The sequence below is a fragment of the Galeopterus variegatus genome, unplaced genomic scaffold (assembly GCF_000696425.1).
Source record: "Galeopterus variegatus unplaced genomic scaffold, G_variegatus-3.0.2 Scaffold1902, whole genome shotgun sequence".
Classification (NCBI taxonomy): domain Eukaryota; kingdom Metazoa; phylum Chordata; class Mammalia; order Dermoptera; family Cynocephalidae; genus Galeopterus; species Galeopterus variegatus.
In genome coordinates this window covers 282658-300844 of record NW_007728013.1, presented here as the reverse complement: position 1 = coordinate 300844, position 18187 = coordinate 282658, and the positions used below count along the sequence as shown (strand labels likewise).

General features: G+C 52.9%; 2 protein-coding genes across 2 annotated transcripts in view; one reads left to right on the top strand and one right to left on the bottom strand.

Moving 5' to 3' along the window:
* Positions 1 to 3804, top strand: part of SYNGR2 (synaptogyrin 2) — a gene marked incomplete at its 5' end in the record, with an annotated part of 16569 nt that extends 12765 nt beyond the window's left edge. The window contains 3 exons of the mRNA XM_008579512.1: positions 1815 to 2052; positions 2472 to 2611; positions 2736 to 3804. Coding sequence (XP_008577734.1) covers positions 1815 to 2052; positions 2472 to 2611; positions 2736 to 2933 — 576 coding nt within the window. The remainder of the gene's footprint in view (positions 1 to 1814; positions 2053 to 2471; positions 2612 to 2735) is intronic.
* A 1936-nt stretch (positions 3805 to 5740) lies between these two features.
* The window catches only part of TK1 (thymidine kinase 1, soluble), a 13977-nt gene continuing 1530 nt past the window's right edge, over positions 5741 to 18187 (bottom strand). The window contains exons 2-6 of the mRNA XM_008579511.1: positions 17342 to 17452; positions 15009 to 15102; positions 6572 to 6661; positions 6036 to 6155; positions 5741 to 5929 (exon numbers count right to left, since the gene is read on the bottom strand). Of these exons, the coding sequence (XP_008577733.1) occupies positions 5741 to 5929; positions 6036 to 6155; positions 6572 to 6661; positions 15009 to 15102; positions 17342 to 17452 (604 nt within the window). The remainder of the gene's footprint in view (positions 5930 to 6035; positions 6156 to 6571; positions 6662 to 15008; positions 15103 to 17341; positions 17453 to 18187) is intronic.

Below are 18187 nucleotides of genomic sequence, written 5' to 3'. Positions count from 1 at the left end.
GTCCTGCGTCCCGGGCCCCGCCACCGCCCCTCCACACCCCGAGTCCGCTGTCCCCTCCTGGTCCCTGGGACCGCGTCGCCCCTCCCCGTGCCCCGGACCCTGCCGCCTCCCACCCCTGTCCGGGGCCCGGGCCCCGCCGCCCTGGCGCGGGGAGTAGGCCTGCAGCCCTGCTGGCACAGGAGGAGGAGCTTGGGGCAGCTCCAGGACAGGTGGCCGGCGCGCCGCGACTCCGCGTTTGGGGATTCACCGGGAAGGGGCTTTCCAAAGCCACGTGAGGCGCGGGGACCTGGGGGTAGGAGGGGCGACTTGGGCCTTGAAACAGGGTCTTCTTCCCACTCAGGAGCAGGCCACGGGTCTGCTTCCCTTCCCAAGATCCAGAGACCCCGGGATGTACCCCCTCCCCGTAAGCTGGGCAAGTCCTCCAGTACAGGGTTGGGGGGCGCGGGACAGCCGGTGCTGAAGCTGGAGAAGGCGTTAGCAGAGTGGGCTGGCGGCGGGTGGCCTGCTGTGCTCAGACTATGCCTGCCTGGGTCTGGAGCTTTCTGAGGTGTTCCGGTGGCACCCCCGCCCCCTCCCAGCCTGACTGTGGGGTCTGACCATCGCTGTCCTGGACTGTGCCCAAGGCACAGATGCCCTGTGGGTCGGGATGGCAGTGCCAGGAGTCTGGGACAAGCACACTGCTCCCAGCATCCCAGAGTTCCGGCTCCATCTCCAGCTGGGGGTAGGGCTCGTGACTGCCAGCTCCAGAGCCCTGTTGAGAGCTCCGTGGGAGGGCAGGTCCTCTCAGGGGAGAGACCTGAGTCCATAGCCCTTCCTGCATCTGCTGGGGTGGGGGTGGGGGGCATGTGCGGTGGCCTCGAGGTTTGGGGAAGAGACAAGGTGACATGGGCTGGAGATCCTCTGGGAAGTTCCAGCTGGTGGAGCCCCCACCCCCACCCAGGTCTTCCAGGGGTCTGAATGCAGAACCAGTCAGACCACCTAGAGCGCCTGGTGAAGGCAGGATCCACTGTGGGTGGGAGACAGACAGGGGCTCTGCGAGGGGAGGGACCAGCATGCCAAAGAAACCAAAAGTCCTCGTAGGAAGAAAGCTGGCGAAGCTGGGGAGTCCAGGCTGGACCAGGGAAGAGTTGAGGGGGTTGAGGGCTACTGTGGGGAGGGGCTCTGAGAGGTGCGGGCCCTGGGGGCCCCAGCCTGGTTTTCCTGAGAGGCGGACAATCCGCTTGACTGGGGTGTTCAGGCAAAGATTGGGAGCTATACAGGAGAATCGGGCATAAGGTGACAGGGTGGGGGTTGGGGCTTTGCCCTTCATACCCGTCGTGCACCTAAACATGAGCCCTGCAGGCAAGCAGCTGGGACAGGGCAGTCCCCTCCCAGCAGATCCTCATACTGTCCCTGCCCGTCCTCAGTCCAGGAATCTCCGGGGCAGTCCTCCTTACGATGGGAGATTGTGATCTGTTGCCAGGGGACAATGCCGCAGGAAGTACTTTGCCCCTCTGGTCACTCCGGCATGTTCAGAGGGGACTACTTGCCAGCCTCCAAAAGGGCACAGGTGTAGTGGGAGAGGCCAGTGTCCTAACACCTTGCTAGGGCCCCCATCTGAGTCTCCAACTTTGCCCCTCTGGTCACTCCGGCATGTTCAGAGGGGACTACTTGCCAGCCTCCAAAAGGGAACAGGTGTAGTGGGAGAGGCCAGTGTCCTAACACCTTGCTAGGGCCCCCATCTGAGTCTCCAGAGGGGTCCCCTACTGTAAGTGCCCCCAGGGGGGTCTGTCCAGCAGCCACCCAGCCCTACCTGGTCCTCCTGTCCCCCTCAGGTCTTCGCCTTGATCGTGTTCTCTTGCATCTTGGGTGAGGGCTACAGCAATACCCACGAGTCTAAACAGATGTACTGTGTATTCAACCACAACGAGGACGCCTGCCGCTACGGCAGCTCCATCGGGGTGCTGGCCTTCCTGGCCTCAGCCTTCTTCTTGGTGGTCGACGCACATTTCTCCCAGATCAGCAATGCCACTGACCGCAAGCACCTGGTCATTGGCGACCTGCTCCTCTCAGGTATCTATCATCTACCTGTGGCTCCTCCATTTGATCTTGGGAGGTAGCTCTTGGGTCCCTTGGGAGGGAAAGACACGGAGCAGCTCAGGTCCCCAGCCCCACTTGAGCAGGCCTTGCTTATGTCCTTTTTATTCCCTGGGCTAGCACATAAGGATTTCTGCTGAGACCCCCTGGTGTTGGGACGTGACTGCTGGGCTAAGGAACCAGGCGTCCCAGAGATAGAATCCCAGGAGACAGAATCCCAGCGGGGCCATCCACTCAGTCCTCTCCTCCAGCTTCTGCAGCTTCCAAGTCCTGGAGACTCCTGGGAGATCCCTGCCTTAGGGCCTACCTTCCCCTTCTGGACCCCACCCCGCAGGCCCCTGGAAAGCCCCTGCCCCTCCATGGAGGTGACCCTCCTCACCCTGTCTTCTCCCCAGCTCTCTGGGCCTTCCTGTGGTTTGTTGGTTTCTGCTTCCTTACCAACCAGTGGGCGGCCACCAACCCGGAAGATGTGCTGGTGGGAGCCGACTCTGCCCGGGCAGCCATCACCTTCAGCTTCTTTTCCATCTTCTCCTGGGTAGGCGGGCCAGGGGTGGGCAGGTCCGTGGTGTCTTTGGTGAAGGGTGGTGGAGGGTTGAGGTCCCCTCTCCCACCTGCCGCCCCTCTGTCCCGCCCCACCCAAACCTGGGGTCTCCCTGCAGGGTGCGCTGGCCTTCCTGGCCTACCAGCGCTACAAGGCCGGAGTGGACGACTTCATCCAGAATTATGTCGACCCCACCCCGGACCCCAACACGGCCTATGCCTCCTACCCAGGCGCATCTGTGGACAACTACCAACAGCCGCCCTTCACCCAGAATGCCGAGACCACCGAGGGCTATCAGCCACCCCCTGTGTACTGAGTGACACCAGGGGTAGGAAAGGGGCAGGGAAGGTGCCCTGCGGCCCTCTGTTCCACCCCGGACTTTTCCCACGAGGCTTGCCTCCTGGAGCCACCAGCTGCTGTCCTCTGCTTGGTGCCTGTCACAGCTGATGCAGCATGGAGAGCCCCTTGCCCTCCCTCACCCTGGCTGCAGCCACCCCCGAAGCGCCTGTGCCCAAAGGGGCTTGCCAGTCACCACTCACTCCTCAAGGGCATTTTTTAGAAAAGAGGTTTTAGCTAGACGAGTTTTCTCACTGCTTTTAATGATCCCCAGCCCCGCCTGGAGTAGCTAAAAGTAGGAAGGTCCCCGACGTGCTGTTTTGACAAGTGCCTTAGCTTCTCCTGCTGCCCCAAGGGGCCGAGCCCTGGTCAGGTGGTGGTAGCTGCTTACTTAGGGTCTCTGCCAAAGACGGAGGATGGGGGCCTTACACCTGTCCCTTGTGCGCTGGTGCTGGGCTCAGGCTCCCTGCCTCCTCACTCAGGTTTTTCCGCCCCTGCCCGGCCTTGGGCCAGGCCGTGTGCTCACTGCTGTGTGGTTTGGGGGCATCAACCCATGCCAATTGCCTCTGGGCTGCCTTCCTGACAGCCATGGGGGTGGGGCTGGTGCCCACCTGCAGGGATGGGACCACACTTCTTTATCCCACCCTCTGGCAGCAGGGAGGGGCTTTGCCTGAAGACAACACCCAGCTTTATGTAAATATTCTGCCACTGTTATGACGTGTGGGGAGGGGCAGGGCGTCCCTATAGTCCCCCAACCGTTCGAATGTATTAAAAAGCCTTGGGGGGAGATGCCTGTGCCCTCCAGTCCTATTAGACTGGCCTGGAGACAGAATAAATGTTTTTCTCATTCACAGTGTCCGCTGTCATTAGTTGGGCCTCAGCCTAGAGAAAATCCACTCTGGGGTATGCCCTTGGTGGGGGTCTGGCTTTGTGGAACTTGCATTTTGAACAAAGCAGTGGCATTCGGCCCCTCCAGCGCAGCCCCTGCCCTCTCCTTGTCTAGGGTCTCATTCCTCACACTGCCTTCCATCAGCATCTTAAAATAGCAACTGTGCTCAGCTTGTAAACAAGATGACTTTTCTGGACTGCCTTGTCAGGGTACTGCTGCTTGCTTCCTAGAGTTGGGGCGGGGACACCTAGGGGTTGCCCCTCTGAATGCCCCTTCCCCAGTGACCCTTTCCCTCTCACCCTTTCATAGCAGTGAGGGGTGCCATGGGAGGGATGGTGGAGCCAGGCTCCTCTGCTTCCCGGCAGGCAGGGGCTTAGCGCCTCCAGACCCCTGCCAGGGACGTGGCAGGAGGTTGGGCCCCTGAAGCAACTTCTGGCTTCCCCCTTTTCCAGGTGGCTGGCTGGTACAGGGATCAGACCCCGGACCTTGGTGTTATCAGCACCACACTTTAACCTACTGACCTAACTGGCCAGCCCCTGGCTTCCCCTTTTGAGCAATGACAGCCTGTCAGCAATGGGCGCTGATGGTTTCAAAACCCCAAATACAAACCAATAGGGCCCCTCTCCCAGGTTTTGTGCACTATAGTCCTCACTGCTGAGATCATCTCCTAGCTGTAGCTCAGGACAGATCACTAGCTAGCTGGGGTATATAGCAAAAGGGAGAGAGCAAGCTGGGATGGTGGGGAAGCCATCTGGGAACAATGACCATGCCAGCAACAGGGCACGCGGGCACCCCCAACCCCCAGCAGAGTCTTGTCTCCACTGAGCAGCCGGCAGCCCATTTTGCAAGACACAGCTGAGCTGTGTCTTCTTGGCTCCTGAACTATCAAGTGTCTGTTTCACAAACAAAACCTGACCTCCCAGCCCCAGCTGGCAGCAGACCTGGCTTCATCTTTCCAACCTGGCTCCCAGGCTCCTCCTCCACTCATGTTTATCCTGAAATTGGCCCAGACAGAAAGGCAAGCGAACGTTCCTTTTAGTACATGGTCCGTGATCATGTCTCAGTTAAAAAGACTGTGGTTAAGAGAACAGTAGCACTACAAAGAGATCTTGAAAGAAATCCCCACCCAAATCCTGTCAGAGCTGTCTACAAGACCTGGGGAATCCCAGGTTAAAGAGAAATGTGCTTTCACCAACCAGTGCATTTCACTTAGTTATTTTCATATATTACAGCAGGAGTGTGGCCCCTGCCCCCCTCTCTTCCCCACCAAGAGACAAGCCCCTAGGGCTCGAGCCCACCAGGGTCAGTGCCACCCATGTGAAAGATGCTGTAATTCTGGAGAAAACAATCACCAGAACGGAGGAAGGCCTTTCAGCCCAAAGGGAAGCAAGAGCCCAAGCCGACCTCAGAGGAGGGCAGAGCAGTCCCCGGCAGAGGACAGACGCCATGGTGCGGGACGACGCTCATAGGTGCTGGTGCACAGACTTCCCAGGGAGAACAGAAACTCAACAGTAAAAGCCACAAAGGGGGAAGCAGCCAGCAGCACTGATGTCACAACAGCACATGGCTCTGCCCCTCACCCCAAAGCAGGAGGGGACATTTGCAGCAGCCAGACCTGGAGCCAGACACCACACAGGCCAGCTCCAGCCTGGGGTGGATCATCCCAGCATCTCGGAGGGGAACCGAGAAAGGATGGGTGGGCAGGCAAGGGCGGAGGATGTGACACACGGACCAGCCTCTGAAAGGGCCTGTCTTTGAGGGCAGCAGATTCCCCAAGCGCAGTAATCTCCATCTCCTCCCCAGACTTCCTCCTCCAGAAAGGTCACGCGTGTGCAGGGGGCAGGCACCCGCTAGGGGGCAGCAGCAGTTGGCTGTCCTTGGCCACAGCCTGGACCCCCTCAGTGGGCGGGGTTGCACTGCAGGACCTGCTGAGGGGCAAAGAGCTTCCTGGATGCAGCGGCCTCCCCCGGCTTCCCCAGCACTGGGCAGTTCTCCTTGTCGAGCCCGCCGGGCTGCCCCGAGGACTTCTTGAAGTAGCAGAGGCGACACACAGAGTGGTACTTGTCTGCTCCACCGATCACCTCGACCTGGCCACAGGGAGAGGAGAGGGGTGGGTGTGAAGGGGACTGGCTCAGGAGGAGGCAGTGCCCCACCCCCACCCTGCCCGCTGGAGAGAGGGCAGGTGGCAGCTACCTCTTTCTCCGTGCCCAGCCTCTTGGTGTAGGCGGCTTCCCGGAAGCATTCCATGCACACCGCGGTCAGCTTCACCACGCTCTCGGCCAGGGGCACCAGGTGCAGGACAGCTCCGAAAGCCTACATCCCCAGAGAGAAGGCAGGCGCTCAGTCACCTTGCCAGGTGAGTTTCTTTTGAACCCTTTGATCCATAAGCACTGAAGCAAGACAATTTGCTTTGACCTTTCTTCCCCGTGCCCAGAACTCCGTGCCCTGTTCCGTCTCTGCCAATTCAAAGCACCTGCTGGGAGCAGATGACATCCGGTCTGGATACACTCACTCTGCAGCAGACCAGGGAGTCCCTGGGCTCAGGCAAGGCCTGGTCTGAGCAGCTCAGCCACACCCCGTAGTGGCCAAGCCCTGGGCATCCAGGAGTGCTGTGTTGAGATGCACAAGAGGCGCACTGGGTGCCCATCTTTGTGCACTGCTCTTTGCCTGCTGAGAGGCCCTTTCCTCCCTCCCAGAACCCAGGACAAGACCCAGACACGATGCTTTACCTTTCTCTGGAAGGTCCCGTCCAGTGCAGCCACGATCACTGTCTTCCCGGCATTGGCCATGGTCTCGCAGAACTCCACAATGTCGGGGAACTGGAAAGAGTGGGTGGAGGGAGTGAGTTTCTACCCCGAGCAGCAGCTCCTTGAACCTCGGAGAAGACACTGCTGGATCCCACAACTCGGATCAGCATGGGGCATGAGCACAGGGCAACTCTAAGGCTCCCATGAGGCTCCCCCAACTGGGAGACTAGTGTCCATCTGTATGCACTCCCACCTGCAGACATGCATGTCCACAACCACCCAGCCAGCCTCCCACGGCACAGCTCTATTCTGCTCCAAGCCCAGGCACCAGGACTTGACACCAGACTGCTGCACCCGCCTCCTGACACCACAGCAGTCAGAGGTTCGAGTGAGGCAGCTGCCGTGGGCTCAGATGCTGCCCTTAGTTAGACTTGTTAGCTGCATGACCTTGGCAATGACTTCATGTTTCTGAACCTGTTTCCTCACTAAGAAGTGGCAGGTAAGGCCCTCGCTGTTTAAGGATGAAAAGGCACTCAATTTATTATATATTTGTATGCTATCTGGCTAATAGGTGGACTTTTTATGCGCCCCCCCCCTCTTTTGAACAGATGATGTGCATGTAATGCCTTGAGAAGAGGAGGGGTCCCACTGGCCATTTACCGAACAGGATGACATAGTACGTCCTTCTAAATACAGGGTCTGCAGAAAGCTCATTTACTTTGTAAATCAAATTTCATTTTAAGTGGCCCAGGGAGAGTCTGACACTTAAGCAAATATTTGGCGAATTTTCATTGATTAAGCATATTTACTGCCTTTAGTTGAGTATGTTCATGTGTCTAATCGGTCTTCGGGTTGGGTGAAGTGGGATGTTGTCTCTGGGTGAAGGGTCTCTCTCTCCAGGCCACTCAGGCCTGGCTCAGCCTGTTTATTGAGGTATGAGGGTCTAATCGGTCTTCGGGTTGGGTGAAGTGGGATGTTGTCTCTGGGTGAAGGGTCTCTCTCTACAGGCCACTCAGGCCTGGCTCAGCCTGTTTATTGAGGTATGAGGTTATTGAGACATGAGAGCTGAGTCAGATGAGGACCATGAAAGTGGTTTGAAAAACCAAGGGCACTTGGAGCCAAATACGACCTCTCCACACAGCTGGCAGGGGCCTCTGGGGGAAGAGCCCAGAGACTCCAGCATGACCTGGCCATGCACACCTTCCTGTTTTTTCTCTAAAGGACTCATCCCATGTCATGGAAGTGCAGCTCCCATCCTGCAAGGAGCTGTCGGCCAGTACATCTCCTCACCCAGGGTCTCAGCCACGGCGTTCTTGGCATTCGAGGCTGTCATTCTGTGTTGTGGGGCTGTACTGTGCATGTTCAGCAGGGTCCCTGGCCTCCACCCACTCGATGCTGGTAGCACCCCCCTCGCTCCCCAGTTGTGACAAACAAAATTGTTTCCAGACATTGGCCAAAGTCCCCTGGGTGGGAACTGGGGGGCAACACCAGCCTGGGTTGAGAACCCTGCTCCTTAACCCTCCACATGAAGGCAGAAGTCAGGTCACAAACCCAAATCCAGGGTTTCGGGCTGGAGGAAGGCCCTTGGCCCCCCACTCACTGCATCTCCTCTCTAACCTCGGTCTGGTGCCCACAATCAAAGAGCCCAATCCTTCTGCCCGACACTTGCTCCCCATTTGGTGTGATGCCACCCCTCTCCTAGGTGACATCCAACCCCGAGCCCAGCAGAGGCTCCTGAGCAATCAGGAGTTTTCGAAGATAAAGACAGAGGAGCCCAATTTGTCTGCAATATTCCTTTTTCTTTTTTTTTGGCAGCTGGCCAGTACAGGGATCTAACCTTAGACTTTGGTGTCCTCAGCTCCACGTTCTAATCAAGTGAGCTAACCAGCCAGCCCATCTTTGCAACATTTCAAAATGATCTTTGGTAACCAAGTTATTGGTATTTATGTTGATTTCCATTAGTAGTCTAGGTTGTGCTATGGGTTGAATTGTGGACCCCCCTCCTCCAAATTCATGTGTTGAAGTCCTAACTTCCAATATCTCAGAATGTGACATTTGGAGATAAGGTCTTTGCAAAGTAATCAAGTTAAGATGAGGTCATTAGGGTGGTCATTAATGCAATGACAGGTGACCTTATAAGAGACACCATCTACAAGCCCATGAGAGGGGCCTGGAGCAGACCATTCCCGCACAGCCTCAGAAGGAACCAGCCCTGCTGACACCTTGATCTTGGACTTTTGGCCTCCAGATCTGTGAGGGGATAGACTTCTGTCCTTCAAGCCGTCTGTGGTACTTGGTTAGAGCAGCTCGAGACTAATATAGGTTACATTTAAAATGGAACTTCAAAGTAGTTAGTAAAGCCATGGTTTCCTCAGCAGACAAAAATTGCAACATGGGGTCGTGTAGGAAAGTAACAAGAGGGCTTTCTAGAGCGTGACAACAAATCTGCCCACTCGGATTCGTCTGCAGTTTCAACACCTCTGGGTGGCCTGCAGCAAGCCATTTCCACCTGCTTCATCATCTGGCCAACGGCTGGCTGGTCAGGCCCCTGCTGGGAGACCTCTGCGGCTGGCACAGACACAGGCTAGTGTTGGAGAGGCAAAGGCCACAGAGGGCAGGAGTGAAGGATGCAACCGTGTAAGAAGTACATTCCGAATGGTGAGACGACATGAAACGCCACAGACAAAATTCAAAGGCAAATAAATGGGAAGGGATGTTGACAGCCTGTGACAAAGGAGCAACAGCTATTTCACCTTCATGAAAAATAAGGAAAAAGGGACAAACTAAGAGAAAAAAATGGGTGGAAGCCCTAAAAAGGCAACTTACAAAAGGAGAAGTAAATAGAAGTAGCCAATAAACACAGGAAAAGGTGTGAGCCACGTTAGTAACGAAAGGGACATGCTGTCAGAGGAGGGTGTATGCATGTAAGCTGTCACCTCCAGCCAAGCCACCCCCTCTCTCCAGGTGCTTTCTGCAGAGGCCTGGCTGGCCTCGCACTGCCCTCTGGCCCCTGCTGTCCGTTCTGCATCTGTTCAAGAACAGACCCTTCCGCGACCTCCTGTCTCTCTCCCAGGGTTAACACCTAAGTCCTTACTGGCCTAACTGCAGCCATCTGGCCCTGGCTGCCCCACCACCTCAATGGCTACAGCCACAGGCCCCTCCCTACTCCTGAGACACACTGGCGAGCACATTCCTGCCTCGGGGCCTTCCACTGCTTGGAGCGCCCCTTCAGTCTCCTGCAGGCCCTTTCCTGACCATCCCCATACAGAGTCACCACCACCGTAAGTCACTATCTCCCTCCTGCTGCCTTTTCCCTCTAACTCATAGCAGTTGTCACTGCCTGACCTATTGGACATTCCTGTCCCCTAACTATAAGGTTTACTCAAAGGTGGGGACTCTGTTTGTGTATCCAGCCCTTAGAACGTTGCTGCCGTATGGTACGAGCTTCAAAACTTACTGAATGAATGAATGAATGAAAAAGATTGGCCCACTTTAGCCCAATGTCTGTGTGCAGATTTTCACAGCCTTTCAATGTCACATACGAGGGGGCTTAAATGGTATAATGGTAAAGGTAGGTATTTGTTGACATGAAAAAATGGTCACACATTGTGATATGAGCCTGCTCTACTAAAAAATAAAGAAGGGTTGGCCGGTTAGCTCAGCTGGTTAGAGCGTGGTGCTGATAACACCAAGGTCCAGGGTTCAATGTACTGGCCAGCTGCCCAGAAAAAAAAAAAAAAAAGTATACAGATTAGGAGGATATAGGCCGACGTGTTATATGGATTTGTTTACTTTTCAGGCTGGTGGAAAAGAGAAAAGCAGCCCCCAGCAGCCAGAAGCTGGCCTGGCACTTGCAGCTGGGCCCTAGCATTGGCTGAATGTACTAAATTTCATAGAACAGCAACATCAGGAGAGGCTTCTCTGTGACCATATGACAAGACCAGGGCATGGTCCAAGCCACTCGCATTGGCCAGTGCCTGCTGCTTTACTAATTAGGGTTCTAGTCCACTCTCCCCGGGGATAAGGTTTAAGACACTGATTGCACAGTCACCTTCCTGAGAGCACCTAACCAAGAGTGAAGCACCTCGTAACACCTCCCAGAATGACCCAACAGCAGCCCCAATCCTGCAAACCCTTTCTAAGCCCCTCACTGAGATGCCCCCGTGGGGTCCCACGGTGTGTGGTCTCCCACGTCCCACAACAAGCAATAAACCCAAGTTGTTCAGCTCTGGTGGTGCTCCCGGTGGTCTCTGGCTGACAGACATTGACAACGGTAAGTTACGGACTTTCTTATTTCTTATGTGTATCCCTAATTTTTTCTAGGTTAAAGCTGTTAGGATTAGGACTTATGCAGTAAAACAGAAATAAAACGCAAAAAAAGTTTAAGAAAACTCACGTCCGGCTAATTGAAAGCATCCCTGCAGGCCTGTGACACACCACGTGTGGCTGGTTAATGAACTTGCGGGGATGCCCCAGGAGCTGTGGTGTGCACCCACCCCTAGCATCTTAAGCACAGCATCCTCAGAATGTGGCTGTGGGGTCTTCAGATGAATCTCCCCCAAATGCCAACAATTTCTACAAAGCAGCTTGAGCACTTCTGTACCTTGCCCAGCGTCACAAGTAAGCAAAGAAGTTCTGAGCCAGGGCCTCCCTCAGAAAGTCCTGGCAGCTCCTCTGTGAAAAGCCCTTCCCCGCTGACCCAGAAGACGGGGACAAGGCAGGTTAGAAGACCCTTCCTCCCCCGTCCCCAGCAAAGGATAAAGGAGGGAAGGGCAGCCCTTCTGTTGTCCCATGCTAGGAGTCCGCCTTCTCAAACCAGAACTTCTTGCAACAGAAAGACTGAATTTCTTGCAGAAAACAAGCGCTCACAGAGGGCAGGGCAGAAGCAAAGAGTGGTGATGTTTTTAGAGTGGGTACAGGAGTCTCCCTGTAGTCGTGGTTTCACTTTCCAGGGTTTCAGTTATTCACAGTCAACCGCAGTCCAAAAATATTACATGGAAAATTCCAGAAATAAACAATCCATAAGTTTTTTTTGTTTTTTTTTTTTTAAAGATGACCAGTAAGGGGATCTTAACCTTTCACCCTTGTTGTCAGCACCACGCTCTCCCAAGTGAGCCACGGGCCGGCCCTAACAATCCGTAGGTTTTAAATGTGCGTGTCCACTTCATCCCACCCAGGGAGTGAATCATCCCTTTGTTCAGCGTATCCACAACCACCTATTAGTCACTTAATAGCCACCTCATCACTGGGCTTGTGTTCAAGTGGCTGTTACTTTATTTAATGATGTCCCCAAAGCACAACAGCAGTGGTGCTGGCAGTTCGGATATGCTGAAGAGACGCTGTGAAGTGCTCCCTTTAAGTGAACAGGTGAACGTTCTTGAATTAACAAGGAAAGAAAAAAATTGTATGCTGAGGTTGCTAAGATCTATGGTTAAGAATGAATCTTCTAGGGCCGGCCCGTGGCTCACTCGGGAGAGTGCGGTGCTGATAACACCAAGGCCGCGGGTTCGGATCCCTATATAGGGATGGCCGGTTAGCTCACTTGGGAGAGCACGGTGCTGACAACACCAAGCCAAGGGATAAGATCCCTTTACCTGTCATCTTTCAAAGAAATTTTTTTTAAAAAAAGAATGAATCTTATATCAGTGAAATAGTGAAGGAAAAATAAATTTGTGCTCAATTTGCTGTCGCATCTCAAACTACAAGTCACAGTCAGTGTGTGATAACTGCTTAGTTATGATGAAAATATTTTGAGACTGAGATTATATTCATATAACTTTTATTACAGTATATTGTTATAATTGTTCTATTTACTATTATTGCTGTTAATCTCTTACTGTGCCTAATTTATAAATTAAACTTAATCATAGGTGTGTGTCTATAGGAAAAAACATAGCATGTATAGGGTTTGGTACTCCCCAAGGTTTTAGATGTCCACTGGGGGTCTTGAACGTATCCCCCGTGGATAAGGGGGACGACCACATAATAAATACCATTGAACAAACTAAAGTTTTGCTTGCTCCCCAGTGAGGAAGCAGACAATTAAATCCCTCCTACAGGTTAGAAAGAGGGAAGAGGACTTTGGGGTCTGCTGGGTCGTGACCCGGGGCATTTGGGTAACAATCAAAGAGGAATGAGAAGAGAAAGGTCACTGCCTGGGGTGTCTGGGTGGGTTTCTGTAAACAAGTTTTACATGAAGCCGGGACAGCAAGGCTATTAAGCAACTCATAGCAACGAGTCTGTAAGGAGAGCCTCCCCAAAGCTGAAACCTCCTTTTTCTGAGAAGGCCATACCCCCAAAGCTGATCCACTATCCTCAGATCCATTCTGAGGCCACAGTTTGGAAGAGAAAGGGAAGGGCTGTACCCCCGTTCCCAGCCTGGCCTCACTTTCTTGCCTGGAAGTCCCTCAACCACAGCAACAAAAGAAAATATCAGTGTACGCGCAGACATACTTATGCTCAAAAGCACATCTCTGAGGATCAGAAATGGAACGGGCATCCCCAAGGTGGGTGGCATCACTGAACCCAGAGCAGGCACCGGCATTCCAAGGTCCGTCTCGACAGGGGAGACGCCCCATGCAGGGTAGGGGATCTGCCAGCCTCACCGTGGGAATGAAGTTTGGGGCTGTGACCTATAGGACGGTGGGTGAGAACAGACTGTAATGCTCCTGTAGGATATTACTGGGAGGTGGGGCAGCCAGACATTGACAACCATTCATCAAACAAACAAATTTCTTCTTCCTGCAGTATGTAAAGCTAGACTAAAAGTACAATTGAGGGACTGAGGTCAGCAGCCTGGCCCATGAAAACCTCACACCCAGGGGATTCCCATGTCTTTCCCCTTCTACCGTCTGATGCAGCCACCTGGGTGATCTTAGACACCACGTGTTGACGATGGTGAGCTTCATGGGCGGCTCCCCATCAACTGATGTGCAACCACCTAGGAGTATGTTAGTGAGAAATAAATTTCTATTGTGTGTACATTTATATCAAATCATCACATTGTATACCTTGAATAAATTCAATCTTTATTTGACAATTAAATATATTTTTTAAAAGTCTATCATGTTAAGCTACTGAAATTTTGGGTGTATTTGTTATAGCAGCTCTTATTACCCTCCCTAATGTACTGGAGGCAACCACAAACCTGCCTGAGGGGTTAAGTGAGCTGAGCCCCTTTCAGAGTGAGTTTTAGTTTCATTCATTCATTCAAGATACACTTCCAGGGCCGGGCCCGGGGCGCACTTGGGAGAGTGTGGCGCTGGGAGCGCAGTGGCGCTCCCGCTGTGGGTTCAGATCCTATATAGGGATGGCCGGTGCACTCACTGGCTGAGCGCAGTGCAGGTGACACCAAGCCAAGGGTTGCGATCCCCTTACCGGTCACGAAAAAGGCCCCCCCCCCCCCAAAAAAAGATACACTTCCAAAAGACAAAAAATTCCAAAGCACAAGAGGGAAACGAAGGCAACAAAAGATAATCAACAAGCTCAGCCAGAGAATGTGCCCCTGAAGAAACGAGGAGCTTTAGCTGGAAAAGACTAAAACAAGATTTTCAGATAGTGGAAGAAACAGCATGAATTAAAAACCAAACAAATGGTGAATCATTAAACAAAAATGAGTTCGATGAATTAGAGTAGCAGATATAAAAAAAGAATGAATCAGAAATCCCAGAAATGAAAAGTAGGCCATTGACACAAAACACACTTTGGAAGACACTACCCGGAACACCTCACAGAGGGGTGAGGACAGAGATATTTGAAGTGATAATGGTTTAATTTCTTTCCCAGAAATGAAAAGGCACAATGAATACAAAATAGGGTAAATAAAAACAAAACTTCCCCTAGAAACGTTGTTCTAAGAGAAAAGGGATTACCTGCCCAGGAAGTAACCATCACACTGACGGCTGCCTTCCCCTTAGCTGTGAGGCTGGGAGTACCCACCCCGTGCAGAGCAGCAAGGTCGGCCCACCACGTGCTGCCCAGCTCAAACTGGAGGACAAAACAGACGTTTTCACACTAAGACTGGGAGAGCTGCCCTCTACACGTCCTGGCTGCAAGAACTACTAAAGGATGTATCTCAGCAAGGAGAAAAGTAAACGCATAAGGAACAAGCAGGAAGCAAGAGTGATACAAAGAAAACACTCCTTAGACACCACCGTTGAGAAATCTGACTTTTTTTGGTCACTGTATATATTAAAAAAAAAAAGAAAAAAAAGTAAAAGAAATCTATATGACAGTAACACGGACACTAGTAAAGGGAATTCAGCTGAAGCAAGTGAACTTTGTTACTTTACTAAAAGATCAGAAATAGAACTGATCAGAATAGGCCCTGGGCAAACCAGCAGCGGAAAAAGGGAGACAGAGAGGGAGCTTTGTAGGAAGAGCTTCCTACAAAGAGTGATGCCAGGACAAACCAACTTACAAACTGCCCTTCGTCGATGCCTATGACAGCCACACCCAGGGCTTCCTGGGCCACATCCCGGAGCTGGCAGGCAGGCAGAGCCTCCATGGTGTTCCTGAAATGAGTAAGGCAGAGCATGAGCAAGGCAAGGGAGCCCGAGGAGACCCAAAACCAGAATGCAAAGGCCAGGGAATGGCTACTGTCTTGACCAGTCCTCCACCTGCAAAGCAGCCTGTGGCAGTGGCCTAGCAGAGCTTTGAGAAGTTAGTGCCTATGGGAAGGGATATGGGGAGAATGAAGCCCTTGTCCAGTAAACCAGTTATTTAATATAAGCTATTTCACTTGACACTTTGGACTAGAAATTAGCAATGTCCTGTATAAAGTTCAATGTGACTTTAAAGCTCTTTTATGCTTCTGTTTGGTGTGCTGGGGGCAGACCAGGCCTGCTTCTTCATCAGGTACAGAGCCCAGGGCCCATGACACTCTTAGGGGCCAACAAAATGTTTTCTTTTTTTTTTTTTTCCTTTTTGTCTTTTTTGCGGACCGGTAGCGGGATCGCACCCCTCGGTGTCACGCCCGCACCACGCTCAGCCAGTGAGCGGGAACCGGTCTCCACATGGGATCCGAACCCTCGGCGGGAGCGCCACCGCGCTCCCAAGTGGCGCACTCTCCAGTGTGCCACCGGGCCGGCCCTTTCATTTCTTTTAAAATTCAGAAGAATAAATAAGTATAACTCGGTCTGGATTATATTTGTCTTTATATCAATGTTGTCATAAAGTATAATTTAAATAATTTTTTTTTATGGAGGAAGGGGCCCACGAAGACAAAAGTATCCAGGCCCTGGGCGGCCCATTAGCATCAGAGTCTCAGACTACAAGAGCCCTGCCCCAGCAGAAATCAGCCTGGAACCCCAGGCTGCGAGCAGTGACTGAGAAGAGTGTCCTCTCCTTGGCTCTCCCAGCAGATTAAAGGATTTCTGCAAGATCACAGGGCTATTAGCTGGCAGAGCCAGGATGCAACGTGTCTGACTTGGGGACTTGAGCATGGATCTGCTGTCATGGTGTAGCCTCGTGTGTCCTTCAGGGAGAATCCTGCCCAGCAGAGTTTGAAAGTGTATGGGAATATTCCAGTGCCATTAAATGACACTCCGAACCCCACCTTGTTCCGACAGCCAGGGACTTTGCTGTGTCCTCTGCCTTTCAAAATAGTCTCTGTTTTTCTACAATGTTTCCATTTTTGCCTGCTCCTCTGAACTAGCCTTGGCAGGAAGGGGTAGTTTCCTAAAGGCTCAGCAGTTTGTAGCTGTATTTATAAAAAATGAAATACAATTACTGCTTAGTTTTTATCTTGCTATAATCCTACTTCAGGATCTGGGAAGAGCATACAAAAATATTTCATGCATTTTAAATTCCCTCTTCTCTCCCCAAATAGAGAAAGCCAGAGGGAGGCGGGCAGGCACAGACGGCGTGGCTTGGTCCACAGTGGACACTACGTTTTAGGGATAAGGAAGCAAATGTGGAGAACTAACCACCTACATGAGACAGCATGGCCAAAAAGTGTCGCTCAAATCCCAGCGCTTAAATCCACATCCGGCACCCTCCTCTCCTCCACCACCCATCAGGCCTCAGGAAGCCGGTGGCTCCCACCCCACCCCACATACTGGGTGACTCTGTTCTCTAGACAGCCAGTAGCAACCCTCAGATGCAGCTCTGGGCCAGGGCCCTGTGTGTAGTACAGCACAGCTTTGTCACTGGGGGCTCAGTTGGACAAGTTCAGGGGACCAAATCTGCTGCCAAGGAACTAAGTTTAACTCCCAAGCTGAGGTTGCAGGCAGAAATGTCCACAGGGCTCAGGCAGATAAACATAAAACCAGGAAGCCTGAAGGCCACAAGCTGACAGAGAGTCAGCTAAGGACAGACAATTAAAAAATTAAACAAATATCAATGCATGGGCCAAACAAAACCAGTTTGCAGCCTCTGTGTACCTGTAAACTCCAGAGTGGAGTTTCTCAACCTTGACAGGCACTACTGACACCTGGGGCCAGATCATTCTGTGTTGTGGGGCTGTCCTGTGCAGTGTAGGGTGGTCAGCAGTGACATCCCTCACCCCTACCCATTAGAGGCCAGGAGCATCTCCTCCAGTTGTGACAACTAAAAATGTCTCCAGACATTGTCAAATGGACTCTGGGGGCAAAATTGCCCCTGGCTGAGAACCACTAGGTTAGAGCCTGGTGAATGGCGGAACGGTGCAGGGCCAGGCATCAGCAGTGTTAACCATGTTGCTAAAGAGAGCTCTGATGGCTTCTGTGCCTTGTGATTTCCCACTCCATGGGGTCCAGGGGGACAGGGACTGACCGGTCATGTGTGGAGAAGTTGTTGCTGTAGCGAGTGTCTTTGGCATATTTGATGACCAGGCACTTGTACTGGGCGATCTGGAAGCGACGGACCCGTCTCATCAGCTCGGTGCTGCAAGAGCAGAGGTTTGGGTGAGGCCCACCGCAGGAATGGGAGAGCAGGACCCCATCAGCATAAGCTGGGTTCCCCACCGCCCCCTAGTGGTGCACAGCCGAAGCTCCGCCGAGGTCGGAAAGACAGCAGGGCAGAGGTTGGGTAAGAAAGGGCGGGATCTGAGAGTTCACAGCCTGGAGGTGAGAGGGACACAGGCTGTACGTCACTGGGGCCTGCATGTAATAAACGCAGGGACAGTGTTACCTACCGGGAGTTAGAGTTATCTACCGGGAGAGTGGCCAGCTCAGATGGTCCTGGGAAGGGCTGGAGGAGTAAGTTTCTTAGGGATATGGCAGGGAAGGTGGACAGAAGCAAAGGCCACATGCACAGGGACAGGCAGATTGCTTTCCAGAGTGATCTCATCCCAGAGTTGTTCAGAGGGTTCAGGGTTTTCCTGAGTTAATTTCACAAAGCCTTTTTGTGCAATATTGAAAGCACTTGCTTCTGGGTCCAAGAAGTCCAACCCAGAGCCTCATCCTCTTGAGCAAGGCGTTTGGGCTGGAATGACCCCCAGCTCATATAAGAATGGTCAGGGGGGTTTGCTCAGGGGGGCTCACTAACCCACCTCGGCCAGGGCACGGTTCTTGTCACATCAGGGGAGCAAAGGCTCCATGGCTTCAGCTCCTCAATGTGGAAAGTAACTAAGACTCCTCGGTCATATAAGGAAACTGTCACACTGAAAGGGGGTATATG